We start from the raw sequence: 12,898 nt of genomic DNA, 5'->3' as shown, positions 1-12,898 counted from the left end.
CCAAGCTTCGTGATTTGAAAAACCAAAGTTTCTGAATAATTAGGAAAAGAGAGGGACAAAGGAACTTGGTGGGTCACTTTACCCGCAGCAGTTTCACTACCATCAACAACATGGAGCGACTCGGCTCTGGCCTTGAGAACAGTAGGAATCTGATGCCTTGCTATAAATTCAGAATCCACAAAACAAGTTGTTGATCCCGAATCCACCATAGCGTAGGCCTCAATGGAATTATTCACTGTCACAGGAATAACCAGAGGGGGAGAGTTACCATAATCGATAGCATTATCAAGAGAACAAGTGCTGATTCTCAAGAGACCCTCATCAGCAGCGTCAGGGCTAGCCAGGACCAGAGGGGAATGGGTCGGTAGCCCTTCTAGTTTTTTGACGCATCAGGCGCAGGGGCCGTCGAGGGAGCCCGGGTAGAAGTGGAGGGAGAAGGGACAGTAGCTGCGCGAAGAGCAAGGTTGTTTTTGGGGCAAGCCTTTAGCATGTGGTCCTTTGCGCCACACTTCCAACAAACACCCTTTGCCATTTTGCCGTCAGCAGTCTTACGGAAGGGTAGACCGTTGGCATCGGGACCTGCAGAGGTACCCTTAGCTGGCTTGGTGTTGGGGACAGCTTTTTGGGCGCCAGCATTTCTCGAACGAGAATCTTGCTGAAAGGGGACCACACCAGGAGGCGGTTGGATTTTCCCGTTGTTTCCCCGGGTTCGGTTGTTGATCGTATTGTCCAGCGTGTTGCAGAAATTAGCGAACTGATCAAGCGTTCCCTTAGGGGCAGGATAGGTGTTCCAAGCCAGAGCGTCCTGTATGTGGGGCTTGAGGCCTCGCTGAAATAGTGCAATGGTGAAATCAGCGTCGGCCCAACCGAGTTTCTTCAACAGCGTTGTAAAAGCAGAGTGATAGGCAGTACAAGTACCTGTCTGCTTTAAGTCGAAGATCTGCTGGGTCGCAGTCATGCGCCAGTCAGGGTCATCGAAAGCCTCAGCTAACGATTTCATAAAATCGTCGTACGTTTCAAAGTTCATGTGTCCAGTGGCCGGGTCCATCCGAGGCATGGCCCAATCCAGAGCGCCATCTCTAAGGTAGGAGAAGGCAGTCATCAGCTTGCGCTGCTCCGTGCGGTGGTGCTTGGGTGCAGCAGCAAATTTGACCGCAAGTTGCCTCTGGAACGCCTGGAAGCCTTGCTGATTGCCATCATAGGGCACGACATCAAGATGCTTGTCGGCCTCTTTCAACGGATCGGCATCCTCTTCCCGTTTGACTCGGGGAAGGGACTCAAGGGAGTTGAAGCGGGCTTCAGCGCCAGCCTGGAACGCAGCCCAGTAAACCTGAGCCGCATCAGGAACAGAGCCAACGGGGATGGGCGGGGCACCATCGTCGGTGCGCAGACCAGACATGTAAGCCGCCACAATAGCCATTTTGATCTCAGCACTGAACTCCCTAGGAAGGGCACCGAGATGCCAGTTCTCAGGAGTTCGGTCAGGAATCGACAGGAGGAACGTATTGAGATGCTCGATCATTTCGCGAGTGAGGGCCATTGCGAGTTGAAACGTAATAGAGAGGGAAAAATAAATGAGGAGAGAAAAAAGTGCCAAAGAGAGCCAAAGTTGTAATAGCGTCGGGTCTTCAAATGAAGCTTAACAAAATATTACGGATAGGGCCCGAAGAAAGGATTAGGGTTCCGGGTACAGCCAACGACTCGGGACAATGATAGGTTCCTGAGGTGGACAGTCGGGCCTGTGGAGGAAGACGTCAGTTAGACAGAGTGCTAAGACGTATGGTCGGTTGAGATGAAGAGGCAACACACAACTTAGATGGCTATTCTGAGAATAGAGCGGCACAAAGAGGAAGGAGGAGGAACAATCACACACTTCAAAGAAGAAGAAAGGTTGAACTGCAAAGAAAGCAAGAACAGAATGGTATAAAGAAGAAGAAGAAGGTAAGCAAGTGCATGTGATTGTTAAGCTTGGAGAACAAGAGTAAACCTGATCAACTCAGGGCAGGAGACGACGATATTTATGTTGTCGGCGCTCCTGACAAAACTCTGTCTTCCCAAGCTAGAAACAATCAACATCTAACTACGAACAAAAGATAAGTCTCGTGTAAACAAGACGTAACAGGTTCGTAACAATCGAACCAGATAACAACCCCCACCTAAGCACGCAATGGCAATTGCAACAAGAAAACTCTGCAGCAGCAGAACAACGTCTATCAGAGCACCCGTGCTCAGCACATCCCACGACAACCTCATATCCGTTGATCAACTCACGATCTACACAGACCAACCTGTGCCATAAGCGCATCTTCATAGGTCGCCGACCTTCGGCGTTGTGGAAAAGAAGAGTGGGGTAGGTCTCATGCATAACCCTTAGCATGAGCAGTGTCAGGATAGCTATTCATGACATTAATACTATACACGAATCAAGGTTTAACGGAATCTCAAACAAGCTGTTACGGGTCGTGGACCCGACGTTGGATCATCTTTGGGCTGATCCATGTTGACCCACTTTTTGTGTGATTTGAAGTTGGGTCCACTTTCGGGTTAGGGTTTGTGGACCCACTTTTAGTCGACCAGGGTGCGACCCACTTTTTGTGTCACAGGGGTCGGGACCCACTTTTATGTGCACGGGTGTTGCTCCACTTTTATTGTACAGGGGTCATAGGGCTGGTTGCCCTGGTGGGGCGCACACAACTGGATTGTCGAACGCCTATAAAGCAGAGCCAGTTCCCCCATCTTTAGTTTGGATTTTCTTCTTCCTTTTCTTTCTTTTCTTCCCTATGTTAAAGATAATAAACAGCATTGGACCTAACTATGAGTTTTCTCCGTACTTAGACAACCCGTCACATATTATCTTTAACATCACATTTTTTTTATCTTAGAAGCTTGTGAGGAAGCTTCACTACCCCTTGTTATCTTAGAAGCTTGTGAGGAAGCTTCATTACCCCTTATGTTCTCTTAGAAGCCTGCCGTGAGATAGCATACTTTAACGATGAACGACAAGTCAGAAGATGTTCTGTCCGGGCTACCCCGCGACTCCCAACAGGAGCAGCCCACCAATACCCCAGGATTAGAGGTATTTACGCCTCAGCAACTCGCAATAGTCCAGATGATACTACAGAACCACGCGAAACTACAAGCCCCGGCTCCTCCCGCGCCTGCACTTGCCCTACCACCTTCACAACCGATGATTAACCACCGCTACAACGCACCGTGGCCAGAGTGGGATGGAAAGCTTTTGTCCTTCCCCAGATATTTTAAACAGTTGAAGGTCCGCGCGCAAATCGCAGCTCACGTCATCGGGTCTTCCCAAGCAATTTGTCTCAGCATTTTCATGAGTATTCACGCTGAGCAACAAGCGAGAGTAGAACAATGGTTCACCGATGGCGCCATACACAATTGGGATTGGAAGAGTTTTCTTCAGCACATCAACGACCAGTTTGAAGACAAGGACGCGATCCAGAAGGCAGGCCAGAAGCTCTGCGCTATACAGATGGGAAGTCACCAGAGTTTTGTGTCTTTCCTACAAGATTTCGAGCACCAAGTTGGCTTATGTGGAGGTTTGGACTGGCCCGACCGCGTTAAGATTTTACACCTGAACTCCGCCATAAACTCGACACTTCAGGTATACCTCACAGTCAAAAACCTCCCCAACGACGACTACCCAAGATGGGTTGAGAAAGTAAAGAGAGTAGCGGGACGAGTGGAAGCGCTACCAGGATATAGTTCCAAGGACCCGTCGAAGACTTTGACGTGGTACAGCCAGACGAAAGCAGAAACAATGTCCGCCAAAGTTGTAACCCCGAGCGTCGTGGACCAGCAACCGCACCCCGACAATGATGAAGAACACGTGACAATGAGTGTCAACGCCTTCCACACGCCGCTCCCGAGCAATGAATGCCAACGCACCCGTCCCGTCAAACCCCGTGCACCTTGGAGATCTGCAGATGAAAAAGAGAAAGCAAAGTCTGGCAACGCCTGTTTCCGTTGCCTTGCCACGGGCCACCGGTCTCTTGACTGCCCGAAGTTTGCCCCGAGTCGTCGACCAGCGAGAATGAACCATGCAATGATTCCAGAAGTTTCAGAGCCGATGGACGAGATTATCGAGAGTGTTCCACACGATGCGGACACAAGAGTAGACCCAGACGAATTTCGGCCCCTGAGTTTAAAGAAGAGAAGACGCAAGAAGAGAACCGGCACCAACATCGTCCATGCTGATGCAGTCAACCACATGCATTCCACACCGTTTTTGATCGAGACTTTCGTCAACAACTTCTTTTATTGTGACGCACTGCTCGACACTGGATGCTTGGTAACATCAGCATTTGACGAAGGTTTAGTCAAGCGACGGGGTCTCCAGCGTATCCCCGTGAAGAGAAGAGAGCTACTACTTGCAGAAAACGACACGAAGAAGAGATGGATTTCAGAAATTGCAGTGTGCGACATTGATATCGACGGTCGCAAAGAGAGAGTCTACGGTTACGTGATACCGAATTTAGCCTACGACATGATCCTGGGAAAGCCCTGGATGGAGAAGAACGACGTCGTGTACTCCGCGAAAGAGCGAATGATTACCTTCAAGGATCAAGGAGACCGACTTATTGTCCGAGAGAAAGGCTGGCGTGAAGCGCACGCTGGCGCCCCCAAAGCAAGCATGGTGATGGCAGCAGTTTTTGCCGCAGAGATTCGACGAGGAAGGAAGAGCAAACAGAAGCTACAAGTGTTTTCGGCCTCCATTCAAGACATCAACAAGGCCCTCGAAGTGAAAGCCCGCCTCACAAGAGAACAGATTTCCGAGAGACTCCCGCAGGAACTCAAGCATTTAGCACCGATTTTCCTAGACGATGGCGAAGGAGATTTACCGCCCAACCGACCAGGCATCGACCACGCTATAAAGATGAAGAAAGACGAACAAGGACGAGACAAAGAGGTCCCATGGGGCCCCCTGTACAACATGTCGAGAGATGAATTATTGGTTCTGCGCAAGACGCTCGCAGACCACTTAGACAAGGGATGGATTCGCGCTAGCAGCTCCCCCGGAGGCGCCCCTGTCCTGTTTGTTCGGAAACCCGGAGGCGGTCTGCGATTCTGCGTGGACTATCGAGCACTGAACGACATAACCGAGAAAGATCGTTACCCGCTGCCGCTGATCAGTGAAACTCTGAGAGCGCTAGCCAAGGCACGCTATTTTACCAAGGTCGATGTCCGCGCAGCGTTTCACAAGATACGAATCACGGAAGGCGATGAATGGAAAACCGCTTTCCGGACCAGGTTCGGCCTCTACGAGTGGCTAGTTACGCCCTTTGGACTATCCGGAGCACCCGCCACGTTTCAACGATACATCAACAGCACGCTCCGCGACTATTTGGATGACTTTTGTTCCGCGTACCTCGACGATGTACTGATTTACACCGACGGAAGTCACAAAGACCACATGAGAAAGGTGAATCTTGTGTTGAAGAGATTGGGCGATGCTGGTCTACGTTTAGACCTGAACAAGTGCGAGTTTGCAGTGACCGAGACGAAGTACCTGGGCTTTATCATCCAGGCCGGAGAGGGGATAAAAGTCGATCCCGCCAAAGTGGCTGCAATCCGCGAGTGGCAGCCTCCGACGAATGTGAAAGGCGTCCGCAGTTTTCTTGGCTTTGCGAATTTTTACCGCCAATTTATCCCGTTATTCAGCGAAGTTGCAGCGCCGTTAGTTCGACTTACGAAGAAAGAAGAGCCGTGGAAGTGGGGCAAGACAGAAGACCAAGCCTTTGAGAAGCTGAAGAACGACTTCATGAGAGCCCCCGTGCTAGCAATGTGGGATGAAGAACGGCCTACAATAGTAGAGTGCGACTGCTCAGGATGGGCACTGGGAGGTACGCTGTCGCAGGTCGACGAGACTGGAAGCCTCCGCCCCGTTGCATTTTTCTCGAAGAAGCTGAGCCCCGCCGAAGTCAACTACGAGATCCATGATAAAGAGTTGTTGGCTGTCATAAAGTGTCTTGAAGAATGGAGAGGCGAACTAAAGAGTCTTGGAGCCCCGTTTAAGATTCTTACCGACCACAGGAATCTTCAATATTTTATGACAACGCGCAAGCTATCGGAGAGACAGGTTCGGTGGTCACAGACACTTTCAGAGTATGATTTCCAACTGGAGTTTCGAGCAGGAGTCAAGAACGGAAAGCCCGATGCGTTGAGTCGACGAGAGCAGGACACCCCCCAGGGCGAGGATGATGAGCGACTCAAATCTCGAATCATGAAGCTAGTCAAGGATCACTGGCTTCCCGAAGCAACGACAGTAGCTCTGTCCCCGGCGGAGATCGTTCAGAGAACCGACATTGTCCCCCACGGAGACCAGATATTTTCGCAGCAAGATTTACAGCGCCTGTGGGATGAAGCAAAGACGAAGGACAGCGATTTCCACGAAATGTACAAGGCTCTAGCGACCGCAGAGAGAAGTTTTCCCCCGACACTGACCAAGAAGGTGGCTATATCCATAGCCGAATGTGAATTCGACAACCGAGGCGCCCTTGTATATCGACAGAAGCTTTTTATACCAGACTGGGAGCCCCTACGGACAGCGTTGATTCAGAGTACACATGATTCACACGTTACTGGCCACCCGGGACGAGACGGCACGCTTGCCATTCTATCACGCGACTTCTTCTGGCCCGGTATTTCGAGAGATGTACGTCGCTTCTGTGCGAACTGCGACGTGTGCGGAAGATCCAAAGTTTGGCGAGAACGGAAGAAAGGACTACTGCGACCACTGCCGATACCGGAAAGACCACATTCAGAGCTGGGAATCGATTTCATGACTGAACTGCCGGCACGGAAGCCCGGCGACCCGAGATACCTGATGGTGATTGTCGACAGGTTGACAGGAGCTGTGACCCTTGAAGCGATGACAACAATGACCGCGACACATTGCGCCGAGAGATTCTTGCAATGTCACTGGAAGTATCACGGCTTCCCACACGCCCTTACGTCAGACAGAGGAACCAACTGGACGAGCGAATTTTGGAGCAGCCTATGTCGTTTAACCAGCATCGAGAGAAGACTATCCACGGGATTCCATCCCCAGACAGACGGAGCCACGGAACGGATGAACCAGGAAGTGTTGGCGTACATGAGAGCGTTCGTTACCTATTCCCAGTACGACTGGCCGGAACTGTTGCCTGCCGCAATGTTAGCCATCAACAACCGCAATACGTCCATGGGGGTGAGCCCGTTTTTCCTCACCCACGGCTACCATGTGAACACGATCGAGCAAGTCCAACCGGAAGAGTCGCCGAAGACACTGGAACAGCAAGACGCCGAGAGATTCGTTGAGAGATTCCGTGAAGGCTGGGAGTTGGCACAAGCCGCCATGGCGTCACGACAGCAAGAAATGGAGAATCAGGCCAACAAGTCACGCAGCAGCCAAGAGCGTTTCGAAGTAGGCGACCTAGTGTGGCTCAAGCTAAAGAACATTTCGACACCCCAGATTTCCAAGAAAATGTCGTGGGTCAACGCCAAATACCGAGTGACGAAAGTCGTATCTCCCCACGTTGTCGAGCTTGATGTGCCTACGAATATCTACCCGAAGTTCCATGTCGACCTGATCAAGAGAGCAGCCGGGAATCCACTCCCCTCCCAAAAGACCGACGACACGCAACCCCCCGCGCTCGAAGAGAACGAATATGGAGAGCCTGAATACTTGGTCGAGCGAATCTTGAGAAGCCGCCGGAGACGCGTAGGAAGAGGCTACCGCAGAGAGGTACTTGTCAAATGGGCAGGGTATGCAGAGCCAGACTGGAGACCGCGAGCCGACTTTGAGGAGACGGAAGCACTGGAGACTTTCGAAGCCGAGTTTGGAGATGAGGATGACGTTGGAGAGCCACAGACTGGCGCTATGACAGGCCCCCGCACACGGATGAGAGGAGGGGGGTAATGTTACGGGTCGTGGACCCGACGTTGGATCATCTTTGGGCTGATCCATGTTGACCCACTTTTTGTGTGATTTGAAGTTGGGTCCACTTTCGGGTTAGGGTTTGTGGACCCACTTTTAGTCGACCAGGGTGCGACCCACTTTTTGTGTCACAGGGGTCGGGACCCACTTTTATGTGCACGGGTGTTGCTCCACTTTTATTGTACAGGGGTCATAGGGCTGGTTGCCCTGGTGGGGCGCACACAACTGGATTGTCGAACGCCTATAAAGCAGAGCCAGTTCCCCCATCTTTAGTTTGGATTTTCTTCTTCCTTTTCTTTCTTTTCTTCCCTATGTTAAAGATAATAAACAGCATTGGACCTAACTATGAGTTTTCTCCGTACTTAGACAACCCGTCACACAAGCTAGCTACTACACATAATATACTCCAAACCCCTGGCAGGGAGGCAGTGTTAAGGTGTGATTACGCTAAGCTGGATCTTCACAGAAAGGGACACAGAGGGACAAAGATCTCGAATTGAAGAACAAAACTAAACTCTCTAAATGGTGTAGAAACAATGCGACTATTTATCCTGTTGGAAAGGGAGGCAACCGACGATCGGCGGCGACGACAACTAGTTCCTCTAGGAAGTGCCGTTAGTCTTGGTTCTGGTCTGGCATTAGTTTTGCCGTACCAGCGCCGGACTAGTCCTTCGAGGATACGCCGTTAGTGTTGGTGTCGGGCTTCCGTCGGTCCTTAAGGGTGCAACCCCAACATCAGCCTCTCTTCCTCCTTTTGCGCGTCGTTTTGGTTCCTTTTTGGCTGAGCCATAGTTTGTAGGCGTCGGTATCGACCAGAAGGTCGACTGGTTCCCAGCCAGGTCTGACGTAGCCTTTCCATTTGACTTTGACTTGCTTGACACCGTTAGAAGTGCGTTCGCCTAGGATCTTTTCGACCTCCCAGTATTCTTCACCATTGATGACTTCCATAGGTGCTGGTCGATCGTCGTGAGTCTTTTGGGAAGGGAAAGCGTCGTTGGCAGCTGAGCGAAGGCGATCGGCATGGTAGACGTCGTGAGCAGTTGTACCCGGTACTTCAAGACGATAAGTGTGAGGGGTAACTTGTTCCAACACTTTGCAGTATTGGTATTTTGCTCTAAGTTTCCTGCCGAGGCCTGAGCCTTGTTGTTCAGGGCGTAGGGTGAGCCAAACGTATGAGCCTGTAGGAAAATCTGGTGCAGGACGTCGGTGTTCATTCTCGCGTTGCTCCATCTCCGCTCGTGACAGAGAAAGGTTGGCGTGGGCCCATTTCTGGGCGTCTCTCAGGCGTTGGATGACCCTCTCAGCCTGTCCGAGTGGACCGTTATTGTCGGGTTCGACAGGCAATGGTGGTGCGGCGAAGACTCGTGGGTGGTAGCCGTGAGACAAGAAGAAAGGTGAAACATTAGTGGCAGAAGATGGGGTGGCATTGATGCTGAACTCGACCATGGGCAGTAGATTGAGCCAGGCGGGGCCTTCAGCGCTGAGTTTGGCAAGTTTGACTTTGATCTCAGCGTTCATCCTCTCTGCAGCTCCATTGGTAGCCGGATGGTAAGCTGTTGTGGTTAGCCTTTCGATCTCTAGGCGTTTGCAGAGGTGTCGCCAAGCTGCGTTGACAAATTCGCGGTCAGACAAAATAGATTTTGGCATGCCGTGGTGTCGGTAAAAGTGGTGGAAGAACATATCTGCAACAGATTCCATGTCGAGGGCGTCGGCGGGAATAAGGATGACGCCCTTGGATAGACGGTCTATAACAGTTAGGACGTGGGTGTAGGTGATGCCGCCTTTCTGTGCTGGTTCCAAAGGTCCGATAAAGTCGATGGCAATCTCGGCCCAAGGCTGGTCGGGAATTGGCAAGGCTTTGAGGGTGGTGTCCTTGTTGTCGCGACGAATGTTAGAACTACCACAAATTTGACAGTTGCGGCAGAAACGGCGGATATCTTCGACGTAGCGGGGCCAGAAAAACTCTCTAGACAGCTCGACTTGCATGACGTTCTTTCCGGGGTGCAGCATCATGGGCGAGTCATGAATGTTCTGTAGGATGGCGGTTCTCAATGGCTCGTTAGTAGGTACCCATAGTTTATTCCGAAATCGAATAGCGGATTTGGCGTCCAAAGAGCAGTCGGAAATGTTGACTCTCAACTTGTGTCTGATTGTTTCGGGCCACTGTGACAGTCCATCTGTCAACGCTTTATGGATAATGGCGTATTCATCATCGGCAGCACAGGCATCAGACCAGAGTTCCCGTAAGGCAGGCGGAAGTTCGGGGGTAGAAGGGGCTTCTGGCGTGTTGGTGGTTTGTGTCGAGAAAACTTTCAGGCCGTTACCGTCGTGGTGCAAGATAGTGGCTAGTCGGTCGTTGTAGCGCGCGTCATTCGTGTTGTCTGGGGTGTCGCGGCGAGAGAGAGCATCTGGGAGAGGGGAGAGTTTACCAGGACGGTGGACGATGGTGCAGTTGTATTCGCTCAAGGTCAGGTACCATCTAGCTTGGCGTTCGGACAAGTGCTGCAACTTGGTAAAATGCAGCAAGTTTTTATGATCTGAGACGATGGTAAACGTCTCCTTCAGGCCCTTGAGTTCGCCACGCCATTCCTTCAGGGCACAGACAACAGCCAACAGCTCTTTGTCGTGGATCGGGTAGTTGCATTCGGCGGCAGTCATTTTGCGGCTGAAATAAGCACAAGGCCTAGTTGATCTATCGGGCTGCGTCTGTAGAAGCGCTGCACCGAGACAGTAGCCAGACGCGTCTGTCTCAACAACAGTTGGCAGATCTGGATTGTGCGTGCAGAGGACAGGGGTCGAGGTGAATGCTTCTTTTAGAGCCTGGAAGGACTCTTCTTCCTTTTCGCCCCACTGGAAGGCCTGGTCTTTCTTTGTCAACTGTAGCAAGGGAGTCGCTAGAGTAGTGAAATTTCTGACAAAGGTGCGGTAGAAATTGCATAGACCGAGGAAGGCTCGAACGTCCCTGACCTTCTTGGGCGTTGGCCAGTCCGACACTGCAGAGACTTTGGTTGGGTCGGTTGAAATCTTGCCGGGCTCAAGGATGTATCCCAGGTACTTCACTTTCGATACCGCGAACTCACATTTATCAATGTCGATTGTCAGTTGGCCCTCCAGAACCTTTGCTAAAGCCAAGTTGACCTTCTCGTAGTGGTCCTCTAACGTGCCGTCGGTATAAATCAAGATGTCATCGACGTAGGCAGAGCACCACACATCCAAGTATGGGCGTAGCAGACTGTTCACAAAACTTTGGAACTCTGCAGGCGCGTTGGCCAGACCAAAAGGCATGACGTTCCACTCAAAAAGGCCTTGTCGCGTTCGAAAAGCGGTCTTCCACTCATCTCCCTCGGCGATTCTGATGTTATGAAACGCGGAAACAACGTCGAGTTTCGTAAACCACTTAGCTTTGGAAGCATTAGCTAGGGTCTCGCTGATGTTTGGGAGTGGGTACCGATTCTTTTTCATAGTCGCGTTTAGTGCACGATAATCTACACAGAAGCGGAGGCCGCCACCAGGCTTTTTCACGAATAGGATGGGAGCAGCAGCAGTGGACTGGCTGTGGCGAATGTAGCCTTTTTCCAGCAATGAAAGAAGCGTCTGGCGAAGAACCACGAGTTCTTCTCTGGTCATGCTATAAAGGGGGCCCCATGGAGCTTCTTCGTCGGGCACGGTCAACTCGATCCTATGATCCTGGCCAGGCCGGCGGGGAGGCATCTTTTTAGCAAATTGTGCGTCTGGATCAAACACCTTGACCTTGTCGTGCTCGATCCAAGCTGGGATCTTCTTTTTCCACTCTCTGGGGTTGGCTGGTACTCTATCTTTCTCCAAACGGGCCAAGGCTTTATTGATATCTTCGATTGAAGCTGCAAAAACCCGCAGCTTATCTCTCTTGGCGGCGCGGAAGAAGGTGCTCGCTCTGTTTATTCGTACCATGGTAGAGCGGAAGGTATGGTTTGTCGTCGCCTTTCCTCGAGCGACAATGCCGGATTTAAATCTAACTGTGTCGGCTTCACAGTCTATCCTTGCCCCTTGTTTCTTGAGCCATGGGTATCCGATCAGGATGTCTTCGGCTAATTTTGGTACTACCCACGCCACATGTTTTTCTATGTGGCCCGATATGTCAATTTTAAACACGGCTAATCGGTCAACCGTGACGGTACTCTTTGAATTAAATGGTACCAGCGTTCTGGGACGCGAACTGAAATGCGTATCAAGTTTCCATTTCTTTACAAGGTCACTGCTGATCATAGAGGGGGAAGCGCTACCGGTGTCAATCAATGCAATCACGGGACAAGTGTTGTTGATCACTGCATCTAATTGAATTGATGTGTTGGTAATAGATCTATTCAACTCTTCCCATTCCTTCACAGCAGCCTTGTCGTCTTTGAAAACCTGCTTGGGCCTCTGACCACGACTTGGGGCAGAGGCGATCAGTTTCCCGAGTCCTCCTCGGCGGTCTCGTAATATTCTTCGCCCTCTTCTTCGAGTACAGGAGGAGGGAGGTTCGTGGCTGCGCGAACACTCTGTTGTACCGGGGGGCGGGCACGCTCGAATGGGCAGTTAGTGTTACGGGTCGTGGACCCGATGTTGGATCATCTTTGGGCTGATCCATGTTGACCCACTTTTTGTGTGATTTGAAGTTGGGTTCACTTTCGGGTTAGGGTTTGTCGACCCACTTTTATTCGACCAGGGGTCGGCCCACTTTTTGTGTCACAAGGGTCGGGACCCACTTTTATGTGCACGGATGTTGCTCCACTTTTATTGTACAGGGGTCATAGGGCTGGTTGCCCTGGTGGGGCCCACACAACTGGATTCCTGAATGCCTATAAAGCAGAGCCAGTTCCCCCATCTTTAGTTTAGATTTTCTTCTTCTTTTTCTTTCTTTTCTTCCCTATGTTAAAGATAATAAACAGCATTTGGTCATAACTATGAGATTTTCTCATACTTAGTGAAACCCGTCAC

General features: G+C 51.0%; 3 protein-coding genes across 3 annotated transcripts; 1 reads left to right on the top strand and 2 right to left on the bottom strand.

Annotated features, from left to right (window-relative positions):
* Positions 1 to 373: 373 nt before the first annotated feature.
* On the bottom strand, positions 374 to 1,540 carry BROUX77_007117 (uncharacterized protein; the record flags this gene model as incomplete). The annotated part of the gene is made up of 1 exon (XM_073752178.1): positions 374 to 1,540. One exon carries the CDS (start codon positions 1,538 to 1,540, stop codon positions 374 to 376), a length of 1,167 nt encoding a protein of 388 aa, XP_073602528.1.
* Positions 1,541 to 2,992: 1,452 nt separating this feature from the next.
* Positions 2,993 to 7,921, top strand: BROUX77_007116 (uncharacterized protein; the record flags this gene model as incomplete). Its single annotated transcript, XM_073752177.1, has 1 exon — positions 2,993 to 7,921. One exon carries the CDS (start codon positions 2,993 to 2,995, stop codon positions 7,919 to 7,921), a length of 4,929 nt encoding a protein of 1,642 aa, XP_073602527.1.
* A 753-nt stretch (positions 7,922 to 8,674) lies between these two features.
* Positions 8,675 to 11,869, bottom strand: BROUX77_007115 (uncharacterized protein; the record flags this gene model as incomplete). The annotated part of the gene is made up of 1 exon (XM_073752175.1): positions 8,675 to 11,869. The coding sequence occupies one exon, from the start codon at positions 11,867 to 11,869 to the stop codon at positions 8,675 to 8,677; it is 3,195 nt and encodes a 1,064-aa protein (XP_073602526.1).
* Between the last annotated feature and the right edge of the window lie 1,029 nt (positions 11,870 to 12,898).

The sequence above is a fragment of the Berkeleyomyces rouxiae genome (genome assembly GCF_048999995.1).
Source record: "Berkeleyomyces rouxiae strain 22BRR77 chromosome Unknown BrBRR77_ptg000011l, whole genome shotgun sequence".
In the NCBI taxonomy this organism is placed as follows: Eukaryota; Fungi; Ascomycota; class Sordariomycetes; order Microascales; family Ceratocystidaceae; genus Berkeleyomyces; species Berkeleyomyces rouxiae.
The sequence above is the reverse complement of the archived record's forward strand: the minus strand, read 5'-3'. Positions and strand labels throughout refer to the sequence as shown.